Below are 26,647 nucleotides of genomic sequence, written 5' to 3'. Positions count from 1 at the left end.
AAATGAGTCCGAAGTAATTAGCATTCATTGTCTCTACCCCACCCCCTCAACTGTGATAAAATTGATCTGTTCTAATGTAATTTACATTCAGATATACTGCCTTTGCTCTTCATATATAAGATATCAGATTTATTTCATCATCATCATCAAATTCCTGCCATGTACCCTCAAGGGGTGTGCAGGATATGATAGTACTACATGAAAAATTTACATCATTACTAACTTCCTATCTACAATTTTCCTCCAAATCAGTCTGTTACTTGTCAAGACTCAAACATTATCAAATCTTATATTTCTATCGTCTAAGGCACTTTTTACCGTATCAATCCACCTGTATCTTGGTCTTCCTCTGGGCCTTTTTCCTACCAATCTGGCAGAGAACATTTGTTTTGCTCATCTTTCCCCGCCCATTCTGTTTAAGTGACCATACCACCTGAGATTAGCTCTGCTAACACATTCCTGGATGCTGACAATGTCAAGTTCTTTCCTAATATCCTCATTTTTAATATATTGCCATTGATGCCTTATTTAAAGAAAGAAATTTGAAAATGTCATTTCTGCCAATTCACTTTAAATAAGTTCTAAAGCTTTTGTAATGGCTAAATCATTTTTCATATCAGAATGTATTCAGACTCATTTCTGAGCAACTACAAAACATGCAATACAAACATAAAATAAATTATCACAGTAATCTTATAAGGAAAATTAGATCAAAATATCTGATGTCATTACAAATGTATATAAGATGAATAATAGGGAAATGAAAATACATTAAGTTAATCTGGTGTCATGTGAGTTTAATATTTTCTCAAAGTTGTCAGATATTGAGCAGGAAAGGAAGTACTTCTCCCGAATACTTCACAGCAACATTTAAAAAAAAAAAAAAATCACACCAATTGTGCTGATTGTTTTTCAAATCACAGCACAAAAGGATTAAAGTCAATAAACAATATCCATTCAGATTGAGTTGCAATCACTATGAAAGAGTGTTCAATAGTTAAAACTTACGTTGGACTTTTAGGACCATTTCAGAAACAGCTGACTCTCCAAAGCCATTTTCATATTCACAGCTATATCGACCCCTATCTGCAGGTGAGATACTGCCACCTTTGCGATTTATGCCTTCAAATACGAGTGTACTCTGAACTGAATAGGCACTGCTGTCTTCTATGCTGCTATTTGTCAGAATCTTAAACAAGCCTTGATCCTGTGAGATTTCATGTCCATTCAGCACCCATCTAACACGTGGTTTAGGCTTTCCACGCGACCGGCAAGTTATACCAAAACCAACATCACCATCCTTTCTAACAATCTGAGGACGAAGTGGCACAATAACTGTTGCTGGTTCTGTAAAATAAAATAAATGTTTCACAGTACATATAAATATTATTTTGAAAACTAAATAACGTAATACTAATATTTGTATACAGTATTTTTATTGACATCAGTAAACATTCTTTCTGAATTTTCTACTAAACCTGTAAATGTAAGCAGTGGATTCCTAAAATCCATTAACGGGCCAAATGAAAACACACTGAGCTTGCTTTTCTTCTTCTTCTTCCATCTGCCATCATTCTCTGAAATAGCTATCCTTGTGAAGCATTCCTGAAGTAATGTGTTAAGTTTGCAACTTTTCACATACAGAACTGATATTAAAAAAAAGCTGCACAAAGATTAATATTGCAATGTAAAAGGTGTGGAACAGTGATGAAGTACTGTCTTCAGATATGAAATGCTGGTAATAAAAATGTTACGTAATTTTTGATTTAGTTTTTTTTTTTTTTTTTCATGAGCATTCTCATAAGAGACTTCACATTAGTGTAAACCAGTCACAGATAATAAGTTTACATCAACACACATAGCTCATTGCTACTATGATAAGGAGGCAGTTGTGCCATTACATAAAGCACTGGTCACACACCACAAATGGACTATGGTGCTCGAATTTGGTCATCTACTTTCCACTGATATGAAAATACTGTAGGTATCCACAGATGAGTGACTAAGCAATATCAGGACTCTGGAATGTTGTTGCAGAGAGAGAGAGAACGTAAACTGCAGCATTTAGGATATGTGGAAAAGAGGTTATATGATATGATAAAGATATTTAAATTAGTGAGGAAATTTTACTGGATTATGCAGAGATTATAAAAGGAGTAAAAGAACATGAGGCCATTCCCAAAAGTTGTGTAAATGTGAGGTAAAAAAGGGAATTAGAAGGAAATGTTTTAAATTAATAGTGGTAGGTGAGTTGATGCAATGCATTGCAATGTGAATAAGTTCTATTACATAATGGTTTCATCTTTCTATCCCCCCCCCTTTTTTTTTTTACTATTTCTTTTGTACTCTTCTGTTTCTGCTGACATGGAATTCAGACTTTTGGTTTTTATTGTATTTTCTTTGTCTACTCTTTATTTCTCAACTTTCTGATGTTTTCAACATGATTTATTTCAGATTTAAATACTGTTGTTTCTGTAGTATTTCCTTCACTCATTTATATTTGTTCCTTTTTCTTTCAATGTGTGCTAATCTGAACATAGCATAGGCTGCATATGTAACTATTTGTTTTAATATGATTTTTTTTTTTTTTGTACCGTAACGATTTCAGAAATATATTTAAAATTAAAAATGCGAACATCACAGTCAGGTCTGGGAAAGTAGCTGAGATTCAAATTCAGTTTAACTACTTGTCAGCTCGAAGTAGATCCTGCTAACTCAAAAAATCATAGGCTGAAACAGCAGGATTTTTCTCTGATCTTTTGTCAAAAAAAAAAAAAACATTGTGAACAAGTGCTGACTTGATAGTTGAATTAAAACAAGACAAATAATGAACAAAACTTATTACCAATGAATTATAAAGCAACTTAAGAATGTCTGTTTTAAGAAAACCTCTGGATATACTTATTATACTATGACTTACAGAGAGCTAACAAAACTATATTTGAACCATATTCACATTGGTGTGCAAATATAAATTTCAGAATTTTTACTAAAATAATACTATGCTGTACCATCTTCTCAATATACGGTGCCAATTCAAACTAATTTTTTTCTGAAAAAATATAAAGCAATTTTGATGAAGAAAAATGTTCACTTACCATGCACTGTTAAATACACAGATGAAATTGAACCAGTGCCTAAGAGATTTTGTGGTTGGCAGTAGTACTGACCCTCCTGACTCACATGGGCACTGATAATGGTATAATTAGCAGTCTTACTTAACTCAGCCCTTTCTCCTTCCTTCCACCAACGAAATTCAGGAACTGGCCATCCAGGAGGTCTAGCAGCGCACGTTAAGATGATTGGTTGACCAGCAATTGCAATTGGGTGAGGAGGATGGATTTCAGTTTCTCCTGGTTTATCTACAGTAACATAATGTCTTAAATTAGTTGTAAGAATGTATCAAAAAATAAAGTCAATTATGAAAGATGAAAACAGTGTTCCAAGATATTAATGAAAATAGACTTCCTGTTTATTCAATTACTTAAGACAATATCTGACGATTTTAAAAAGATCTTCTACAGACTTGATAACAGAAAAAACAATTTTATTTTCCTTAGTATAAAAGCATAATGAGATAGTTATTATTAAGTAGGCAAACAATGAGCAATTTGTACTTCGAAGCTGAAAAAGTTTTTTGAAAGTGAATGGAAGAATATGACGTTTCCATAACCTTTGCCACAAGTTATCTTGGTGGTATAATGGTGGCAGGTGTAAATTTGAAAGTAATGAGTGAGGCAGTAACAAACAAAGTGAAATAGTGATTGATGATTCAAAAGGGAAACAGTGAAAAGAATCCTTGAATGCAGTATAGGTGTGTGTGTGACTCTGGCTATGATGGGAATACAGACAACATGATAAAGGTAGTGGATATAAATGATCTGAAAGACAATATAAATTGTGGGAAGAGATTTGAGAGAAACATTAAAAGTGTGCAAGAAAAGTAAATCAGACATGATTTTATCTGGTTCGGTTGCCACGGCTCGAGAAAAAGAGCAAATTATGAATGAAATGATAGCCAGAAATGTATGCATGTGTGCAAAGAAAAGCTTGAAAAAGTGGATGTCTGGTATGTGTTTGACATTTTTCAAAGGATGGGTTTTGTGACTGAAGAATGAGTATGCATGTTTATTTACATTTATAAAGGCACTATTGTTTTGGAGTGAACAGAAACCAGGGAAATTAAACTTGTCAAGGGAAGGGGGGGGGGGAATGTTAGACATGGCCTTGAATACAGAAAGAAGACTAGATAGCATGTTGAGGATCAATTGAAACTGAGAACAATAGCAATGGGCATAGCGCCATATGCAATTCTGGTGATGTGTTGTTTACATACAAATGTCAGGAAGTATTATATCTCCTCTGGATGCAGAGCAAGGATGTAAGTAAGAGGATAGTCTTGAAAGTGTACTGTGCAATCTAGAAATAAGCAAGACAAAAAAAATGTATTGCTAGAAACATGGAAGGTGATGAGTGGATAATATTTATTGAAAGAAATTAGCTTATCATGCTCTTATGAGAATTTCATTACCACAATACAAACTAGAAAGAAGAAGAATTATCCGATGGAAACAGAGTGAATTTCTAAGAGATATTTATCTTAAGCAGCATGTAATGGAAGTTCTCAGCTTTATAACATCAGAGAATGTGATTGTGAACAACCATCAAGGTAATCATGCAAGCTCTCCAGTACAAAGTGATATATATAAAATTCTAAGAGGAGAAATGACAAACTTTGAAGCATATAAAGGTGGGGGGGGGTGGAATTGTGCTTGAGACCTGCAGTGAAGAAGCATATTTTGAAAGTGAAATAGATTGAAATTAATAAAGGCATTAAGTAAGTTTTCCATGCACACTTTGAAAGAGAGAGATTTAAGGAACTGACAATATCCTTAACAGTCATTTAATGTATACTTGGAGGAGCACTGAAGTTGAAGGTATAATCATGACACTACACAAGGATGATGTGAAATCAGATATTCTGAAGTGGTAAAATTCTGAAGAACTGATATGGACAGGATACAGGATTAGGTGGATACAATATAATTCTTTATGAGGACCAGCATGGATAGATTAAGTAATAGTCATATTTTAGTAATATTGTTATATTTTAGAACATGGTAAGGTAGAAGCTGCCAAGGGGAATGCATATAACATGGTAGTTCTCTCTCTCCTTTCAAAAATCCTCTAATCCTTTTCAATCTCCATAAGCAGCATGATGCTTTTAGCTCTGACTTTCTGGACACTGATAAGCAGCCAGTTTCCATCCTAGCTGTCATTGACAGTGGAGTGATTAGCTGTTGATGATTTTTGAAGGCTTTGGGGTAAAGCACATAGACAACCACTACCATCTCGCATTCCTAAATTCTAATTGGTACTATTACCTGAAACAGTAAGAGTTAAGATTGGCTGACACAGAAACAGCCAAGAAAAATGGCCAAGAAAACATTTATCTATTCAGTGACTAGAATCAAACCTATAATGGTCTTCTTCCGTTTAGCATTATGGAACCAGAAATGTTGCCAAATGGTTATACAAGCACCCACAATATTTCGGATTTGCAAAAGCATTTGAAATCTCCGCATAGCACATTAGCACTTAAACAGCAACAAACAATCTTAGATAGCAGATCAGTTAAGAACAAGATATCATCCAAGTTATATAGAGTGGGACAGTGCCTGAAAGGAGAAGAGTAACACAAGGGATACCACAAGTGTTCAGTGCAATGTTATACAAACAATATATAAACAGTAGCATAAATAATTTGGCCAAAGGGTGATTGGGGAAGAACATTCAATTGTATGCTGATAATGCAAAGCTAGGGAGTGTTATCGGATAAAGTTGAAGAAAATAAACAAAAATTTTAATTTAAGATATTAACATAAAGGTTGAAAAGGAAAATTAGGAACTTGAATATGAGATGGGAAAACATGAAATAAGTATATACTTACGTCTGACATTAATAGTAATTGAAGCATTACTGTTAGATTCTCTTTGTAGTGATGATCCACTTGTACGCAACAGTACTGAAGCTTGACAAGTATATCTTCCAGAATCATCAGCAGAAATAGCATCAAGTCTTAAAGTGTCACCATTCTGCTGAAAGAATGGATCACCTTCCTTTAACCACTGAAGAAAATGCGGTGGCGGGTTGGATGCTACATTGCATTTCACCACTAGTGACTCTCCTAATGAGACTTCCTTCTCAGGTAAGAGATTTACTTTAGGACCATCTAGAAAGAAAGATTTAAAAAGAGTAATATTATATATCAATGAAATGTATAATATCTTGATTATCCAGACACTCATTGCAAAATCAATTAACCATCAATTCAGTTATCAGACTTTCTGGTAGCATGCGTGGAGACACAATGATAATATACTTGTATTTTAACTATTCTGCCTCCAAGTCATTCCATCCCAGAGTTAGATAACTGAAAGATTACTGCATAAATACAAGTAAAACAACACTGATAATAATTTGTCTTATAATTTACATTGTAACCAAGCAGGATATTGTATACATCTATAATATAGTGATGCCATTTTAATAAATACCAGGTTTTAATTCACAGACATTTTTTAAAGCTAACTGTTTCTCCAACATGTTTTGCTGTCTATATGGCTGACAGCATCTTCAGGAAGCTATTTAACACAACCAAACAATCAAACTTTCCTAAGGAATGTACCTGCTTCCTTGTCACCCTATCAAGACAATACATGTTTTAGTAATTCACTACGAGTAGATTTACATTTACTGAATAAAGACTTATAGACAGTGAAACATGTCAGAGAAATATTTAGTTTTAATAAAAAATGTCTGAGTTAAAACCTAAGTATTTATTATGCTAATGTAAATCTACTCATAGTGAATTACCTAAAAAGATATGCCATTTTACTACTTGTATATGGAAAATATGATTCCTGGACTGATTTGAGTTATCCTGGAATCTAGTTCCAACTGCTAAGACATTAGGTGAAAACCAATCTGAATCTGAGTAGCGACCCTTCTCATAATGCACAGCAGTCAACTATATATATAATTAGCTTGGTCATGAAGATACTTTGTTTGCATGTACTTGGGTAAAGGATTAAAACATATAATTTGAATATAATTTCACATGATATCAAGTAATTCAACAAACTTACAGAGTACAGAGAGTTCCAAGTTAGCCTGAGTTGCTTCCCCAACTCCATTATCAGCCATACAGGTATATAGTCCACTATCTTCTGCTGTAACTCTAGGAATAGTATGATTGTGTGTATTGGAAAGTAAATGTCCTGATTTAACCCAACGTACTGATCGCACAGGAGGATTGGCTGATACAGAACAAGTCAGAACAGCATCAGTGTCAATCATAACATTGAGTGGATTATAAGGCCCAACAACGACTCTTGGCACATCTGCAAAATTATTAAAAAAATTGGTTAGTAGAAAGATACACATTATCAAAATCATGTATATTTTCTAAACAGCTAACATATTTAGTGCAATACAGGATCTCACTAGGATAAAAATTATGCAATGCTTCTTATTAGCAGATGAATATTTAATATACCATTCTACCTGAATGCATGCAGACCACACTCTCACCCCTGTATCCGCCTTCCATCTGTCCTTCCACAACCTGCTTCTCAATCTTTCACCACAAAAGTCCAATACCAAACCTATTCAAATGCAGCTCATCTACATTATATCATTCTTATCTTCCTTCAAATTCACTTCATACATTCATAAATTGCATATCCTTTGCCTTACATAGCTCATGTCATCATCCAATTCATTATTTTGTTCTCCTTCTCAACTCACTAATCTGTTTCCAATTATACTATTATTCTTCATCTCCCACAAAACTTCAATAAAATAAAGAAACAAATAAGAAAGAAACTTCTCCAAAATGATCTCTGAAAACAGAAGAAACTAAAATGGAGGGCAGAGGCAATTCCTTCTGTTTTGAAAAGAACACTTTAGAAATTGCTGCACCTTTTATAAAATTATCAAATTTATTACTGTAACATCAAACTTAAGTATAATTTTTTTTTAAAAAAAAGGGAAGTATTATCTTACAGTGTACACGAAGAGTCACACTTGCTTCCATTCGCATTTCTTCTCGAATGGCCCGATTCCAAACTGCACAACGATAAGTAGCACTATCATCTTCCATCCGAGGATTCATAGTAAGGATACTTGAAGTAGGTCTATCACGTGATCCTCCTTTTTGCAATTGACCCTGAAGTGGTATGCCTTCCCGATACCATTGAACTAAAGGATCTGGACTACCTCCTTCACTCATACATGTAAGGGCAAATGTTTCTCCTTCTTTGCCCACGGGGTTTGGAGGTGTAATCTGAGGTGGTCCAGGTGGAACTAAAAAAAAAAAAAATTAAATTAAAATATATAATGCATTTCTTATTTAAGTCATTATCTATTCTAATTCTTGAAATATAAACTTGCTAATTAACATTCATTGTTACTCTCACAAAACAAAAAATTTAATGTTTTATGATATGCAAAATTTGAGTCAGTGTAATTCACATGCAATAAGAATTTAGACAAATATGAGGTTGGTCTGCTTGATAATAAATGTATCAAGTGATGGTATATACTCAATTTTAAAAAAAAATGATAATACTGAAAAACATAAGCTGAACAACCTTCTAAAAAATACAGGAATGGATAAAAAAAGGAATAATTTCTTGATATTATTCCTTTTATCAAAGGAATAATATCAAAACAATTGAAAGACAAAATTAGAGATGCAGTAGCTAAAGGTGATCTGGAAATGTTGAGGACATGACAGGTCAGTCACAGGTGAGCTACATATGAAGCTCTTGATGAACTTCACACCTATTAAAAGACTATGCACTCCAAAATATCCTCTAATGCCTTTATTTCCCAAAAATAGTAGGTAGAGCTCTTTTAGTCATCCTAACTTTTTGAAGACATATGGGCAATCATCTCCATTCTTTAAGCCTTCACTTCAGTTATATATTCACTCTTGATTCATTAATAGCTGCTCTCTTCAAATTAGCAACAGATAACTACCACCATCATATCCACATCACATCATATCAGCTGGCCTGGTTGGCTGAGTGGTTAGCGTATCTGCTCTCCAGCTAAAACGCTGCGGGTTCGAATCCCGCCATGGGCATGGAGGTTTGTGATTGTCTGTGAAAATACTAGAGGTGGTGGTGGTGGGTGGTAGATGGCATTGCTGTATATGATTGCAGTTGCAGTTCTTTGTAGTTGGTGAATCAAGTGGTGGAGACAGAGCTGTAGAGTAGGCGAGTCTTTGGAACTCCCTGGAGGTGTCATCTAATAATAATAATATCAAAGTCCAAAAATCTAACACTTCTATTATTGTCTGTAATAAAGGACATGTAAAAAACCTTGAAGACTAGCATTCATTCTTGTTTGATTTTTCTGTTTTAATTCACAACACAAAAGAAATAATAGTTGAAAACATGGCTGAAAACAAGAATATGATTTCTTGTCAAGTACAAGAGTCTCGTACATAAACTCAGAAAAGTTGCATTGTTTGGAATAGTGAGGGACAAATGCTACTTCAGATGATTTCATCTTACACCCGGGTGGCAACATTAGGGGTGGCCGATAAAAGTTAGCATCCGGGCGGCAAATACCCTTGGCGTGCCCCTGCTGATGGATTATAAGTTTCAGAAGAATTACCAATAGCAACTGTAATAGTGGCTTTAATTAACCAACTAATATGTTTATTTATTACTATTATTACTACGCGACACCTCCAGGGAGTCCAAAGACTCATTGAGGAAGGGCTCCTACTCTACAGCTCTCCACCACTCAAACCCACCAACTACAACTAACCAGAACCACACCAACACCATCTGCCACCCATCATCACCACCAGTATTTCCAGACAATCACAAACATCCATGCCCACAGCGGGATTTGAACCCACAGCCTTTTGGCTGGAGAGTGAACATGCTAACCACTCGGCTAAACAGGCCGGCAATTAATATGTTAATCTGTATTTTCATCTACAGGGAAGTCATTATCATAAATCTCCAAAAATAAAAAATAAAAAATTAATGAACTGAATGAATGGCTGTCATTAAATTCAGCATTCACTCATATTTAGTCAACAACACTATGTGCAAGAACGTGAGGATAAGTTCCTGCTTTTTTATTTTAAACAATGTCACGCTATATCACTGTCTTGGTGGGACCTTAGTGGCATGTTTTACTCTGTAATGAGTCTTTTGACTCTATTGAAAGTCAAATGATAATGATAATTTCAATTTTTCATGGTTGGCACCAAGAATCAATGTGGGTATCTCAAAGTTCATAGAAAAATCAATAAGATAGGAAATTTGGATTTTAGATGATGGATTTTAGAAAAAAGCATTTGGCAATTAGAGTTAATTGATGGTTTTGTCATACTAAAGATGGAAGAACACCCATCAAAATTATAAAATAGCATATTCATCAATTAATGGTTTTTGAACAAGTTGTGGTTCTAGTAAAGTGAGAATAAAAGAGGAAATTAGATTTCACCTAAGATACCCATCTACCCATCCAAACAATAAATGCATACAGGTATGGGATGCCATGGGGGGGGCTGCCACTGCAACAAGCCTTAAATCCTATTTCCAAACAACAGGAAAAGAGGCTTATTGCAGCACTATGGACCACTGCAAGGATCTTTTTCATAAAATATTTATGATGAAATAAATATTTTATGAAAAAGAAAATCTTCAGATTTTAAATACTGTTTTAAAAAAAGAAATCCAAGTCCTATTCATCCCTAAACTAGCATAAATTATTAAATATATCTACAATTAACAACTCTAATGCATATGGACAATCACTAAAACCTATAAATTAATGATTAAATATTCACAAATGTAGAACTACCGTTTTAGACATCCTACTTTAATAAATTAATATTCATAATTAATTTGATGGGTAAAAATATGATTTAAATAACAATACTTACTTAAAACTGTAATAACAAAGGCTACATTATAGATATCTGCTCCACTGCCACCTTCTTTCAGTTTGCATTCAAAATGGCCGTTATCCTTATCATACCGAGCCCTTGAAATAATTAGATCATATTTACCCTCCTGTGGAGAAAATTCTATAGTGTAGTGAGATTCAAGGGCAACATCTTTAATGGCCGCATTATCTCTGCCATCCCTATTAGTCCGTATCCAGTAATAGAGAGTGTTGCTAGAAGCTAAGGCAGCATGAAAACGACACTGGAGTTTAATGGATTCACCTTCCACAACATCTCGATTTTCACTTGGCAGAAGTTGTGCCAATCCATATAAAACTGAAAATATGCAATAAGGCACATTAATGATGTATGTATTTAACAGAACAAGAAGCAATTTTTCAATAAATTTAAACTAAAGCGTATTAAGTCTTAAATTCTGGTCCATTTTTCCAGATGAAAACCCCCGAGATTCGGAGAAAAAATAATAATAATAAAAATGAACTCGGCCACCTCCACATATGCAAGCTAATATTTCATATCATAAACATTTTCCAAGTTAAATTCCTCACAAATGGTTAAAGAATTACGATCCTTGTCTAATTAGAAAATGTTCATCCCAGAAAACTGTTTAATTAAAATCAGAATTTAAAAGTTTAATTCTGACATTACCTTTGCTCCAGTTCAAAAATTGTTCCCCCCCCCCAATCCATACCGCAATCTCTTCCAAGTTCCCACGCCGTTTCCCAGACTCTACTTGTGAATCTTTTTTTTTTTTTTTTTTTTTTTTTTTGCTGCCCATCATATATACTTTTCTGAATTAAATAACTGGATTTGTAATCATTATTATATGACACCTCCAAGAACTCAGTGCTGAGGACACTCCACGGTCTGTCGTCCACTAACACTATTTTGTTGTCTGTCTTTCGTCTGGCATACATGCGAGACGAAAAACTGTGAAATCATATATATATATATATATATATATATATATATGATTTCACAGTTTTTATATATGTGATATATACATACAGTGGTGAGCTAAGGAAATTTTAACAAAGGGCTCGCATCGTCGAGCAAAAAAAAAGCCGTATTTCACACGAAACCGTTTATTAATACAGCTTGTGTACAAATGCCAATCAAAAAGTATGAGGGGACAATTAACCTGTAAAGGCTATAATTTTTAAACAAATATTTCATGATCTAAATATGAAATATTTGCACACAATCATCTGTGTTAATTTATCTTACATAAGAAAAACATTTTTTTACTATCAAAATATAATAAGAATAAAATCTTTTATAACCGCACATATGAAATAGTCCGCATTTTTTATAAACAAAATAAATTTTTGTTTGCGATAGAAGTTTTTATGACAGACAATCTATAAATAATAAATAAATATTATCTAAACACAATAATATTCAAGTACGTTATATTTCTCTTTGCTTCAAGTGATAATCAACGGTACCAATCAAGGGGCATTATTTTATAGTCCTATTTAAAACTATTTAACTATTTATCCTATTTAATCCACGCTCTATAAATGTATTCTACGCGCTCTGTTCTTTGTTTGGTATAATTGGAATCGGTTGATTATAGTTTGTAACAGTTTTTTACTTTTTAGTGCCTTACATCAGTTATGTACCCTGAAGATGCCAACAGCCTTAGTTGGTGAAACTAGTTGGTATAACATAGTTGTTTATTATATGCACGTGATCAATATAATTCCATTAAAAGTATTTCCAGAGCTTTTTGGTCAAGAAAATTAAACGTTTTTTTAACAAAAGTGAATTATTATTTGTAAGATGGTGGTAACAGTAACTATAATATTTATTTAATCAAATCACTTTGTTAGGATACCGTATGAGTTTGTTGCTTAATATATTTCAAAAAATTGTTTTTTTTTCTCTTTTGTTTTTAAAAAAAAAATAAAAAAAGTAAACAAGAAGAACAAGGCACTCGGGAGAGCCCCTTATAGCTCACCACTGGATATATATATATATATATATATCACCTTAAATTAAAAAAGACGATGTAAAAATTCCTCTCGTTACTACGCGAATCTAACTCAGATCATTTTCCAATCGTGGGGGGAGGAATTCCCCCTCGTTACAATAAAAATATCTTAGTCTAACAGACCTGTACTAATCGTATTTCTTGTGTGCATTCCCATATTATCAAACTTGAATGAACAATACGCAGTTCTGTCGTTTATTAATAATAAATTTAAATTTAATTAAAATCTGGATCAAAGTATGTTACGGCGAGAATGAGGATACGGTTGTATTAGTACTTTGGTTCTTAGCATTCCATTCTGTCAGATTAAATTAAAACTGTATGATTTGTAGATGCTTTCCTAGCTTTTTTTTTATTTTATTTTAAATTCTACATTTTTTGATTTCCGTTCTCTTTCAAGATCATTGCGTCTTGTTGCATTTATGTTCCGTAATGCCTATTGTCGTCTAATAACTGGAAACAGGCGTGCAATTTTGGGCTTAATTTTCCAAGGTCTTTTATAATCATATTAACTTCATGGAGACATTTGTTTTATACTTATTGTTCAACTATATGATTAATATGATATCTTCTCTGGATGACGTCATCTTGTATCTAGTTCGCAAAATTCGAATTTACCTACGGAAGGAATTCATGATATTTTAAAATTAAAAATTATAGTTTTGTTACTCTGATGAATACACACACACACAAAAAAAAAAAAAAAAAAAAACGGAACCACAGACTATCCGAGTTTAAAAAGTATAATCGATAAAAACATGATTTGGTAAAATCTTTGTTGTTTATTATTTTCGCACCAGCTAAAATATTCTTGTCATATCCTTCATGAGCAAAATAATTAAACTTGTCATTTGCGTCCCTTATTTTCCTCTTCATAACGTGGAGATGACAGCCCAGTGGCAAACTTATGAAATCACGGCAACATCCTGTTAGGTTGATAAAATCAGTCAGCTGACCGTGAATAATTACTAACGTTATCCACTTACGCACAACTTAAATCTCATTTTCTTTGCTTGTAATTCTTATAAACAATATTGTATTAATGACACGGGATGTAGGTCCCGGTAGAAATAATGTAACCCTGAAAAACCATCAAGACAAGGCCTTGTCACGCCATCTATTTTTCCCATACTTCCCTCGAGTCATTCAATATCGCATCACCGACTATGATTATTACAATCGAGTATAAATAGTCATGTTGTGGAGACTTTCACTGTTCCATAGAGAAAATTTCACCGATTTTTGCAATTTTATTTTATTTAAGAATAAGCATTACAAATAATAATAATAAATAAACTATGTATAGTGTTTTTGAATTTTAATAATTCCTTTCAACCTTGCAAGTAGTTTGATTAAAAACAAAGGTGTAATAGCCCTGCTACTTTTGTAAGGATTTCATATTTTAAATTTCAAAATATCCACGTTCAGTGAGGGCCATAAAAATTTGCCAAAGTGTGGACAAAACTAATTTTAAAAGGTGCTTAAATTTATAAGCAACATAAATGAAATAATGAACGTTAGTATCAGTGAATATGAATTCAAGCTAATCTCTGGGGGAGGGGGGGTGTTTCTAGAACAATTAATTATCCCTCCTCCCCCCAACTGGACACATCACTTTCGGGCTTAAATAACCAAACTCTAAATTTTGTTACTGTTGTCATCGTTTATTTTGAAGAGAAATCATTAAGTGCTGCAGCCTCTACTTGTAAGCAAGAGTTATTAAGTCTAGGGTCGTTAAGACGACCCGTCAAAGTTGCTTAATGGCATTTCGTGACTCATCCTTAGCAGAATACAATAGGAAGCAGCTACTGGGTAGCGTGGCAGCAGTGCTATTATGAAGCCACTGAGATTAGCCTCGACCTCATGCAGCAGGTGGTCAAGTTCAGTTACCACGACGCAATATGAGGTCCGTCACACCCTATCACCCTGTTATTAAGGAGAAAAAGAATGACGGGAAGGAAACAACCTAGGTAAGCTAATTATGTTGGCTATGCACGCTGACCGTGTCTTTGTAGATGAAGATCAAAAACTTACTATTGTTTCTGACCTCCGTAAATCCTCACCAACATACACTGATTACCGTACTACTAAATCACTTGGTCAATTGTTTTGATAAATTACATCGCAATATTTGTAACAGCGAAATGACTAGTTCCTAAGGCTGAAAAAAAAAAAAGTGTTTTTATATATGGCAAAAACACGTGATCAAATAAAAGTAAAATTTATTATAATGAAAAGGATACATGCAGGGCAAGATATGAAGACAACATTCTATTTGTCTAAATTTTAATTAGACATTTAATATTTGCGAAAGATATAAAATTGCCAGGGTGAGTAGCAATGAAGTTACTCGTCGTGGCATTTAGTTATTAAATAGCTTTACTGCAGTAAAGCTATTTAATAAATGTGACTGAACGAAGTTTTAATTTTAACAAGCTAATAAACGCAAGAAATGCATTAAAAGTTAAGTTACAGAAATTCTAACTGCTAATGTTAATCAGTAAATGCTAATTAAGTCGATTTAGAAACTTGTGTTTTTGTAATGAATTTTAAGTGTCTCCCAAAGAGAAAATTTCAGAATTCTTTGAATGCTAGAAACGCTGATATCTTATCACTGACGACAGACAGTTGCACAGACACGACCTCTATACAACTTTGTTGTATTGAATTTTAGTGTTTCCAGGAGATGTTTACAAACTTAAATGTATCATAAATTGGACGATATGAAAGGTGTGGAAACGAAAAGCTTGTACTCGCAACCATAACAACGTAAAACAGTACTTTAGGAATCAATCAGTAGAATAACAGATTGGACGTTAAGAAATAGTTAATCAGGGTTGCGCGTATCACTTTATTTGAATTTATTGCGACTTCACTTAACTGGCAATAAATTCAAACAGAATAAAACTCCTTTTCAATTCTCAGTGAGTTAGCTTATCCAAATCGCTCGGATTGTTTCGATTTTTTTTTTTTTTTTTTTTTGTAGTTTTAAATCGAAATCCAAGACTATAAACATGTTAGATAAAAGGAGTATAAACTTCTTGTACAACGGACAATTATAAACAAGATTTAAGATTCTCAACAAACCATCTTTAATGCAGTGTTCACGACATGTGGACTGCCTGGCTTCCCTTCTTTCCGTATAAACAAAAGAGACGCGAGTGATTTCTAAGAGCGTCGAGTGGGACATTCATCTTGCCACCAAAACGTGTTTACCATTTTTGCTGTCAAAAGTGTGCGATTATATTTGTGACTGTTTTGAATTCCAATGCCGATGTCTAAACATTCAAGCTGCGATTACGTCCAATAAAAAGACCCGTCTGTAAAAGCAAGAGTGGAAAATAAATCATCGCATCCGGGTCAAGCGAAAAAGGTCCGAACTCTGGCAGATGAGAATTTGTGAAAATACCCATGCGAGGTGATGCCATTTCGAATGGTGTCACATGATGTCCCAAAGGTCAGTAATCCAAGAAATAAACTTTCCAGGCAACCAAGTTTAACCAGCAGAAACGGCTGCTATCAATGTGTGTATGTGATGGTAGCTGTGGGGAATGAGTATAAAATCTCTGCATGTATATACGAGTAAGTATTACGTGTATACGTTTAGGATCTTCAGAATCTTGGCAAGATGTAAAGTTTATCAGCCTTTCAGGTTTACCTAGCAGCTATCCTCACGGAAGTGGCGCCACCATCGTTAGACTATTTTATTATATAAGAAAATAAATATTCACTGGAATTACGATAGAAATAGAACGTCACCAAAAATAGGCAACTTGTGTGCACTATTCTGCAAGAAGGTGTCTTTAACACAATGATGTCACCAGCACATTACGACTAAATGGGTCCAACCAGCTTTGCTTTACATAAATTGTGGGGCTACTAAAGCAATTGATGTGCAGTCAACGTCTATATAGAAGTAGGCTAGTCGTGTAGATACTTCGTTTGCTTACTCTTGGGCAAAAGATTAAAAGAAGAATATATTATCCTTTATATAAATGTTGTATGCATTTTCCTAAGAAAGATCTTTCTTTTGCGCCAGTTTACTAATATTGAAAACTTCAATACACTGACGAAACCGACAAAAATAGATGAACTTTCATTCTGATGACAGCTTTTTCGGAAGCAATTAATGATTTTCAGAGATGAATCCGCCAAAATTAGCAATTTTAAAAATTCCTAATAGGAGATATCTTTTCTAATCCTCCCGCCCCCACTCAAAAATGTTTAGAAACTTTTCAGAACGTATAATGGAAAGTATGATTTAAAATTCAAAGAACTATTGGTCTTCTAATAGTATGATCTCTCTCTTGCCATTTTATACCCCACCAAGGTATCTCTCTATGTATTCACGATTCAACAAGCCGGATATTCCACACTAGAAAGTTACAAAACAGTCCAGTTATGTTTCGTTTCCAATTCGCTACCTTTCTTTTAATACTTCATAGCATTTCTTAAGTGAGGATATGGCGTCCACCGTCCTGGACAATTCTGTACTCGACACTTGAACACAAACCTTTACAGTAACAAAAAGCGGCATAAGGTAAGTCGGGTAGAGGAGGGGCGGCAGTCGAAAGCGGAAAGACGGGTCTTCGAGTAACATCTGTAGTTATAACCACAAAGTGGTGGATTTACCTAAAAGCTAACTGCCGACGAGGAGACGTCAGCTGGGCGGCCAACCTGAACTTCAAGGAAAAGGGACAATTTAAGTGAAAAACAGCCTTGGGATATGTGGGAGTGCTGTAATTTAGTAGGGCTAGGGAGGCTTCCATTACTTTACAACTAGGCTCGGCATACATCATTCGGCAAAGTTGAAGACATGCAGCGACAGATGGTCCATTACGAGTGTGTAAAAATGAACCTCCGAACAGACGGGTCTTGTGCTCTGCCCGCTGCGGGCAATAGGAGTGCTGCTTTAATGACTGCAGGATTGCACTCCATTAGCTGCTTCAGAAACACTGGGCCCATTTCGCCAGTTAAGACGAACAAGTCAAACGAACTCATTATTTTTCAACCTTCGCTTTCTTCTGTATGCGGCATCTTAGTTTTTGAATTATTAAAAAAAAAAAAAAAAAAAAGATGGCTATTACAAATATTCAAAGAAACGTTCAACTTTATAATACACACGTAAATACAACGGAGGTAGGTGCAATGTAATAATAACAATAATGCGAATAAACATCTTTATGTGTGTATATAATACAATACTGATTCACAATTGGAAACAAGACTACAAATTTACAATAGAATGAATGGCATAATCAAAAGAAATTTTGGAAAACGAATGACTAAAGAAACTCAATTAAGATTACATAACATGACCTCGAAACCATCGCTCAAATTTGAAAGTGAAACTTGGATTCTAAAACAAAGACTAGAAGCAGCACAGATGAAGTTTCTAAGGCCTCTCCTGGGACTCACTAGGTTAGATAAAAAGAAAAACACAGAAATAAGAGAAATTAGATACAAAAAACACATCATACAGGAAATAGAATATCAGCAAAATTGGCTACACCACATCGAAATGATGAATAATAATAGGATCCCCAAATTAGCATATAAATATAAACCTACAGGAAGAAGAGACCACGGACGTCCAAGATTAAGGTGGAAAGATCAACTTCATCTGCAGAGCAGAAACAGGACATAAAAAGCCTATACCTGAATTTCTCAGACGCCGATTGTGTGTATATCTTGGAATACATACTTCTGATATGGCAGTGACACGAATATTTGGAAATAAAAATAAAACAGCAGTTTAATATTTTTTAAAACTAGACAGGAAAATAAATCTGGTGTCTTGTTTTTTTACTGCCTAGTCAATGATTCAAGAAGAAATCGAAATGGTAATCTTTAAGACTTTTAGGGAAGTGGAGAAGACCTATTAAGAATGATGGTGAAAAAGCGAGGAGCTTTTAAGAAAAAAAAAATCTTTCATGTGTGAGCAACAGTTTAACCAAGAAGTTCTTTGTAACTCCCAAATATGAAACGCTGCTTGTAAAGATAATAACCAAACGATACTTTAATTTCCAAGTATTATTTCACTCGCACTTGAAAGGCAAATTCAAGATTCTCAGAAGCAAATTTACAAAATAAATTTGCTTCTAAGAATGTATCTTAACTGTTGAATCCCAGGCCGAATAAATTACTCCCAGCTGGAACTTACAGACAAATCAGTACTCGTGTATCAAATCACATTTATCAACTTAATGAAGAGCGTGAAAGCGACCTATTTCCCCCCCCCCCTTAATATTTTGTTTTTGGCGTTTGCATACGCTATTAGCTCGCCCTAAGACAGCGTCAAAACCATCTAATCCTTTATGAAACAGTTGACTTGCTTAATGAGCTACAAACAGTTTCCAATTAGAAGGACTTGTTTCACTTACGCACTTTTCGTTCTACTCATTTTCCGCCGTATACGTGCATATGAGCGAGTGTTTGGCACGGAGTAAATGCGAGGCGCTATCCACAGTCACGGCTAACAACTTGCCTCAATACGCGAAGGGTTGTTAAGAGTTTTTAATGGTGCGTGCCACCGGTTGGCTCCTGTCTCCGTTAATGATGGCAGACGTGTTCCGCCAATTTGAGAATGCTGGGGAAGGCGAAGGGGGGAAAAAAGGGCTCGTTCTCTTACACCCACTGAAATCTACCACCAGTTTAAACCTGTTGCATTCACTGTCTCCCTTCTAGCTTATCAGACATTAGCGGCGGCTGTTTTAGGCGTCCCTATTTGAGTCCGAAAACAGCCACACCTTCGAGTCTACAACAGACTGAGTTAGGGGGGGAGACAGGAGCATCAGTATATGATGCATGTGAACTTCAATGAGATGACATGTTTGAAGAATGAGGGAAAGAAAGAGCTCTAAAGCAACAGACGTTGTTTTAGAAGCATTTTGACAGTAATTAATAACAGACAAGAATGGATGAAAGATTTTTATTGTGGAATGAGGAAAATAGTAGAAAGAATACGTTTGCTTAAAATATATTTTATTTCGAATTAATCTTGAATTAATTTTAGGTAACAGATGAATTTTATCGCTCTTTTTGCCAATTAACAGAAATTTAATTAATGCGAGACGTCTCTAAAGAAATATCCTAACTGGAATGTTCCTTTTGAATCTCTTCCATCCATGAGCGGGTAAATTTGGCAATGTACACCTTGCAAACTTATTGAGTGTGACGTCACCATTCTTGAGAGCATGCGCTGTGTAACCAGTTAACAGCAGAAATATAAAAATTGATCTAGTTGAAAATTTCACGTCCATAAAAGGAACTAAACATTTTTCAGCTCGGACATAACCAATGAACGAGTTTGTTAGGAATGTCGCTTAGTTAATTATAATAATTTTATATTAATATAATTTAACTGAAATTCAACAAAAATTCTTTCCGAACATCCTGAAAGTACAGAACAAAATCCCAGTAGATAATCACCGACAGCCAACAAATGCAGGGGGGGAGGAAGTGATCCCATGTAATCCCTCCAACCAGAAAAACTTGAAACCAACTGTGCAAAATTATGCGTGGCGGTGTTGCGAGGTTGGCAATGCGTTAAACACAATTGCCCATGGAAGTGGCTCGCGCGTGCACACAACACCGGTAGCAATCACGATGCAGGTGATGAAGACAGGGGAAAAAAAAAGTTGGGTGCTAAGCGAGGTGAACACAAGTGGTGGATTTTGCATGAAACGTGCCCACTAAGGTGTACTTAACGAACTCTTCGGTAAGACCTTGTAACAAAGTTTGAAGGAAGGCTTGACCGACGTTAGAATGATGAGTGGAAATGGCGCCTATTGGCAAATTAAAATCAAAATAATCCTGTTGGATAGATGAGCAACATCATGCGACTTGCCTTGAGATAACAAGAAAGTTGCCTGTTTGGTTTTTGAGCTTTACTAAGTAGCAAAGGTCCGATTGTTCGATAATTAATCTTACAGAAAGGAGATTGGGTGAGACAGGAAAGACATCAATAAGCCTAAGGATTGTGTCAAAACAATGAGCTGCTACTGCATCTGGATCTTGATCCATTGCTAGCGGACTCGCTTTCCCAGCTCGAAGATTTACGACAACAGCACAACGTAAACATTTGGGTTTAGACGACAAAAAGTTTTTCCAAACGCTTTGTGCTGGTAGCGGTATGCGTGCTACAGAACCCGTATCCAATGTTTGCTGATCATAACCTTGGCGAGGCTCACTTCTTACAGGTCACACAGAACCTTTAGTAGACAGCTGCGTTTACATTTCGGCTTTTGCTGTCCTAAACGTGGCCGTTACTTTAGATGCCAAGCTCCGTATACACAATGACAGTAATGGGCGCCTACCGTGTGCCATAGATTCATTGACGGGCCATCCTTTCTGGGGAATTGCCATTTACTGTTTACTTAAGGCTATTGCTTTTCTCTTTCGTCTCTGAATTACAATCTTCTTATCGTCTAGTGGCTACTGCCGTCTACACGACGAACAGTCTCCAGCTGGATCACGCAACAGCCCCAAAACTTGTCTTCAGTGCAAACAAAGGAAATATTATTCTTGCCCACGGAATTGTATTGTACGAACTTTGTGCTCACTCCAAATGTGCCTCTAGAAAATCGTACCTGATAATGTATTAATAAAGTGCTATTGGTTCTTTAATATTCTGAATGTTAATACGAACCTAACCGCTTTTGGTAGTGCAGTGGATAAGGTATAAACAAATGTTATAGTAACTGCTGCTATAGTTGTTTCTTTTCCAAGGTTTTAGGACAGACATGTTCAGTCGAAGATACAGACCTTCTGTTTGCTCGGAAGCATTATTTTAAAAACGATTCAAGGTCAAACAAAACAAAAACAAAATATGAGTGGATAGAACCGAAGGCTATTCATTCAATAATAATAACCAACGAAATCCAACTGCACAATGCGAAGTTTTAATAGGACCACAGTGGTATGCGAGAGGCAGGGTAGTTGAACGGTAAAACTAGTTATTACTAGTGAAAGTAGACCATAGTGGTCATGCAGACATTAAAGAAAAATGCAACAATCCTGATTCGTAAGAGTTTTACACAACAAATCAACTAAACTGTTTTTATCAAAGGTTATTTTTCAAAACAGAAGTTTGATTTTGCGTAGTGCAAATCTGTGAGCAAGTATTTGCCGAGGATTCAGCAAAAATAATGATAGAATAGCCTCACCGGAACTTAAGTTTTCCTTCTAAATTTAAATTAGGCCCTTTGGTTGTTCACTGGTTTGTGTCATATTGGAAAAGTGACCTCGGTTCAAATCCTAAGACAGAAGAGAGGAATATTCTACGATTTTATTCAGGCGTGGGCAATTAACTGATATTCGAAGAAGGAAATGATTTTTCCTGCTGTAAATACGAAGTTCTTGTACTCCTATTAAGCAGGTTGGCACACCACCTCTAACCCTTGAACGGACTATGAACATACTGCTAATTAAATCTGAAAATAAAGAAAGAGAAAGAAAAAAGAGAGTAACTTAATTAAAATTGATATCGGAATTGTACCGTTTCCCAAATCAATATGAAAAAGAATCAGTTCGCGTGTCACTCGGTGACATGAGTATCAGTGCCTAGCCATCACTGTGACCTGGCCATGCAGTTTATTTTACCCAGTGTATAAGAAAGGTACACTACATGCTCAACTAATGATGTTCATCACTCGGTGCGATATCTCCTCTTTGCTTCATAAATAAGTTCCAGGATAAACCTTGATCTGTCCAAGGTTAATCTTTCATAAAAAAAAAAGTAAATAGATATTTGTTTTAAAATCACGAATAAAAAACATCATAGTGAGAACTGTTATACAGCATATTTAAAAAAAAAAAACCTTCAAACATCGCACCGAGCGATGAAAATCATCTGTTATCTGAAAAATTTCATAAAATATCCATACCAATATAAAATTCGAACCTGCAGGTGTATTAAGTTTAAGAGAACAACCATTTTCACAACCTTCGCCAAAATAATAACAATGCGCACAATATAAACAGGTATACTTTGTGTACTCCTTCCGCTTTCCTTTTATTTATAATTTTTTAACCGTAAAAACAGCCTTGGCCCCATTAACGAATATAACTAGTAGTGCTACTATTACTCAAAAAAATATAATGCGGTTAATATCCAAATAGAGAAAGAAATTATCCGTAAAGTTTATGAAAACGGGCTCTTTCAACATGGGAGGGGGGAAGAGAATAATGCATAACGCGCACTACATCTGAGGGTGCTGTTTTGTGGCGTTCACCTGGACTGTAAGGACTTGTCTTAAGTGTGTCATGTGTGAGTACTCTGTTCATGCGGGTGCCCACTCAAGCAGTGACTTAAAGAACTGTCGTTATTTTGTCTTTGGGCAGGCTGCGCCTGGTAACATTAACCATGTCACGAGGGAGAGAAAGAAGAAAAAAGAAAAAAAATTGACGCCCGACATTCAATAGCTGCATAGTTTCTTGCTGCGTGGTGACACCTGTTGATTTTCCCCTCCTTCACTTTTCCATGCAAGACGGCTTTGCTGAGAGGGCGCTGCGATCTCCTGTTTAGTCTACACAGACTGTAGTCAAGCACGGCTGAACTTCCCACAAACGCGATGGGGAGGAAACACCAAGCTTGCAGTGTTTATATATCATTAAACATATTTTCAGGAACTGTGTACGTAAAAATAATACGCGCGTATTTCTAGGAGATAAGAAACTAAATTATCTTTCCTAATAAGACTGAGTGGTAAAAATGGATGCCACCTTAACTTAAGGGGTGATTTAAACAAATAATCTTTTAACATACGCTAATATTCCAGAACATCAGAACTAAACAGTGTGTTTATGGTACAACAACGATACATTTTCAATGAAGCGACCTACAGAAGAACTTGTTGTTGTATTATTAACCTGTTCAAGAAGTGTGTCCCGATAAAATCGATTTATTCAAAACAGTAAGCTGATTAGCAAACACTTGCGTGACGTATCGAATGACATCAGTAGATAAGATACTACTTAATTACATTCATTATTTTACATAGAGGTAAGCCGCAGAAAATTTTATGCGCCAACTTTATTGTATTTTAATAATAAAAACCTCAAATGTCGTTTCATTTTTTTGTTTAAGGTGCTTCTAGATGTATAACGTGAGTTGTCAGGTCTCGTATCCAGTAAAATAGGCAAACAAACAGAAGAACGCACACACTGACATAATACACAGACATCATAGCCTTAGTTCCTTAGGCTGTAATTTCCACCACCATCCGATATACAAACTCTTTAGGCTATAATTAGAACTCCTAAAAGAGGTGTGCTACATGAACCCATTGTTATGAGCACACGACATGCTGGTAGGGGAGTTCTAAATTTTCCAGCGCTTTAAGCAAAAATTCCTCTCACCTGCCCACTCCCCTACACACTAAGTTTATTAACAAAAGGCTTTCCGCTTGAAGAAGCCATCCCAATGTTAATTAGCAGTAGCCACTACTGGGTGGATGGATTTAGCCGTGCACATTGTTTAGTATTTTAACTAATTACATTAATTAATCTGAATCAAAATATATCAACGATAGACTATTTAAAACTTATGCAGTTGTTGTTGTTATTGTTGTTGTTTTTTTTTGTATGATGGTTCGCTGGACATTGATGAAAAGTAATTTGAAACTCGATTTTTTTCTTATTTGTTAGAGCCAAGATATCGGTGACATCAATTATTAACTCTCGATCTTACAATATGATAAATCTACGCTTCCAACTGACATTTTTGTCGACATTCGATGCAAGCAGATTACAAGAGAGACTGGGAGCAGTCTAGCTTAGCTGTGCACTGCCCAGAAGTGGGTGTTGGCAGCATTCGTGTTAGGCTCAGGGTTAAGAATAATGACCGGGTAGAGGCATGACAGTAAACAAAAGATCCGAAGGAAAAACTAGGTTGGTCCGGTTAAAGAAAAGAACAAAGCTGTTACGAAGTGACCCGCGTACACAGAAAAAGGAAACAGAGAAACAAACAGAGCTATTGTTCTAAGTTTCAGTAGTCTAAAATGTTTTGTTGGTAATTTAGAATTTTCTCTATCCTGAACTAGAACTAGTTCATAGGGAAGCAGAAAATGCAATATCCACTTAACTAACTAGAATACATTGTTTTCCATGTGGAGGTCATATCAAAAGGGCTCTTTTTTTTTTTTTAAATAGAAGTTCGAAATTTTTATTAGGTTATTTGAGAAGCGTGAATGACCATTTCTAATTAACAAACGCATTCTGATTTTTAAAATCACTCTAAAGGCTTTTCATGCGTAAAAACGTATATAAATTCATATATAAATCTCATAACTGTGTAATATTAATTTGGGGGGGGGGGGGGATATGGCAATACCAACATGAACTTTTTCGAACGACTTCGCACAAGGCAAATATCGCATCTTCCTAGAGACTGCGCAGAGACATTATTACAGAAATCACAATAATTAAAAAGCCCTCTTCTGGAGTACGTGAGAACTAATCACCAAGATTTTGTACATTCCTAAACTAATAAATAACAGTTCTTAGATTCCCCAAAAGCATTTGGTTTTCAGTGTCATTTGTACTACATTTGCAGGTATAATAATCATAATTTATTTATATATAAAATTCAATAAAATGCCCTATTTTAGGATTATTTATACAAAATTAAAATTGTGTGTTTTCAAAGAAAACTTAAATATCTTATGCTTTTGCATATATTAACTGTGTAGGCGCATGCGTATATGCTAAGAATGGTAGTATATGCTAAGAAAGTTTTACACTGGCTACTAAAATATGATCCCACTGTAATAACAGTAATTCGATGCAAATATGTGGGATATATATTTTTTTTTATTCTTAAAAATTCATGCACTGGCATGCATATGACATACGATATTACAATATCCTATAGCCATGACAATGATCAATATTCGAAAACATTAATGAGCTATAGTACCATGAAAACTTCAGTAACTAGTCATATAGCTAACGTACAAAGCACTGTTTCCAAGGGTGATATATAATGCCTCACGTGACCGCGATTTTAAAATACAATTATATTTTGCTTCTCTGCACCAGTTCTGCTTACCGAAACATTATCCAGACGCCCTCATTTCCCTACCTCGTGACCTGGGATGGGCATCAACTTTACTAGTATGCCTAAATAACTGCGCCGCCAAGAATGGCCCAGGTAGATGCAAGCAAGAAGAGAATTAAAGCTGTAGGGCCTTCTGGTACCTCAAGCGAATGCTGATGAAGCAGACGGCGCCTGCAGTGCATGCGGGAAGGATGGAACGTCCCGAGGAGAGATGATTAATTCTCCTAAGAAGCAACTCTAGTTTAGTTTTCGAGGGGAAACGCTTAATTGTAAACGTAAATGAGATAGAGGGCAACATCCCTCCTAGGGACAAGTCCTGGTTAGTTCAACGGATATAATTAGGCAGTTAGAAAAACGATAACTTTGAGAATAGTTGCTAACGAAGCCCAGCGTGTCACTGAAAAACTTCTGTTTTTATTATTACTCAACACGATTAACAAACCATCGTTATCTCTGACTGCTTACCAAATGAAGTGGATGTTAGAGTTCACATTCTGTGATATCATTAACTAGATGCCAGTTTGAATGACACAAACAGTGACCGTGTGTTGAAAATGCGTAGCTTTAGACATGCGTTTCACAATGCGGAGT

General features: G+C 35.3%; 1 protein-coding gene across 1 annotated transcript in view; it reads right to left on the bottom strand.

Moving 5' to 3' along the window:
* The window catches only part of LOC150097889 (cell adhesion molecule Dscam1-like), a 79,781-nt gene that overhangs the window by 29,187 nt on the left and 23,947 nt on the right, over positions 1–26,647 (bottom strand). Inside the window, exons 2-7 of the mRNA XM_090405938.1 lie at positions 10,977–11,315; positions 8,069–8,368; positions 7,150–7,404; positions 5,952–6,233; positions 3,099–3,362; positions 1,009–1,347 (exon numbers count right to left, since the gene is read on the bottom strand). Coding sequence (XP_090262064.1) covers positions 1,009–1,347; positions 3,099–3,362; positions 5,952–6,233; positions 7,150–7,404; positions 8,069–8,368; positions 10,977–11,315 — 1,779 coding nt within the window. The remainder of the gene's footprint in view (positions 1–1,008; positions 1,348–3,098; positions 3,363–5,951; positions 6,234–7,149; positions 7,405–8,068; positions 8,369–10,976; positions 11,316–26,647) is intronic.

This window comes from Typopeltis vanoorti, chromosome 16 (genome assembly GCF_054136105.1).
Source record: "Typopeltis vanoorti isolate ZY-2024b chromosome 16, IOZ_Tvanoo_1.0, whole genome shotgun sequence".
Taxonomy (NCBI): domain Eukaryota; kingdom Metazoa; phylum Arthropoda; class Arachnida; order Uropygi; family Thelyphonidae; genus Typopeltis; species Typopeltis vanoorti.
The sequence above is the reverse complement of the archived record's forward strand: the minus strand, read 5'-3'. Positions and strand labels throughout refer to the sequence as shown.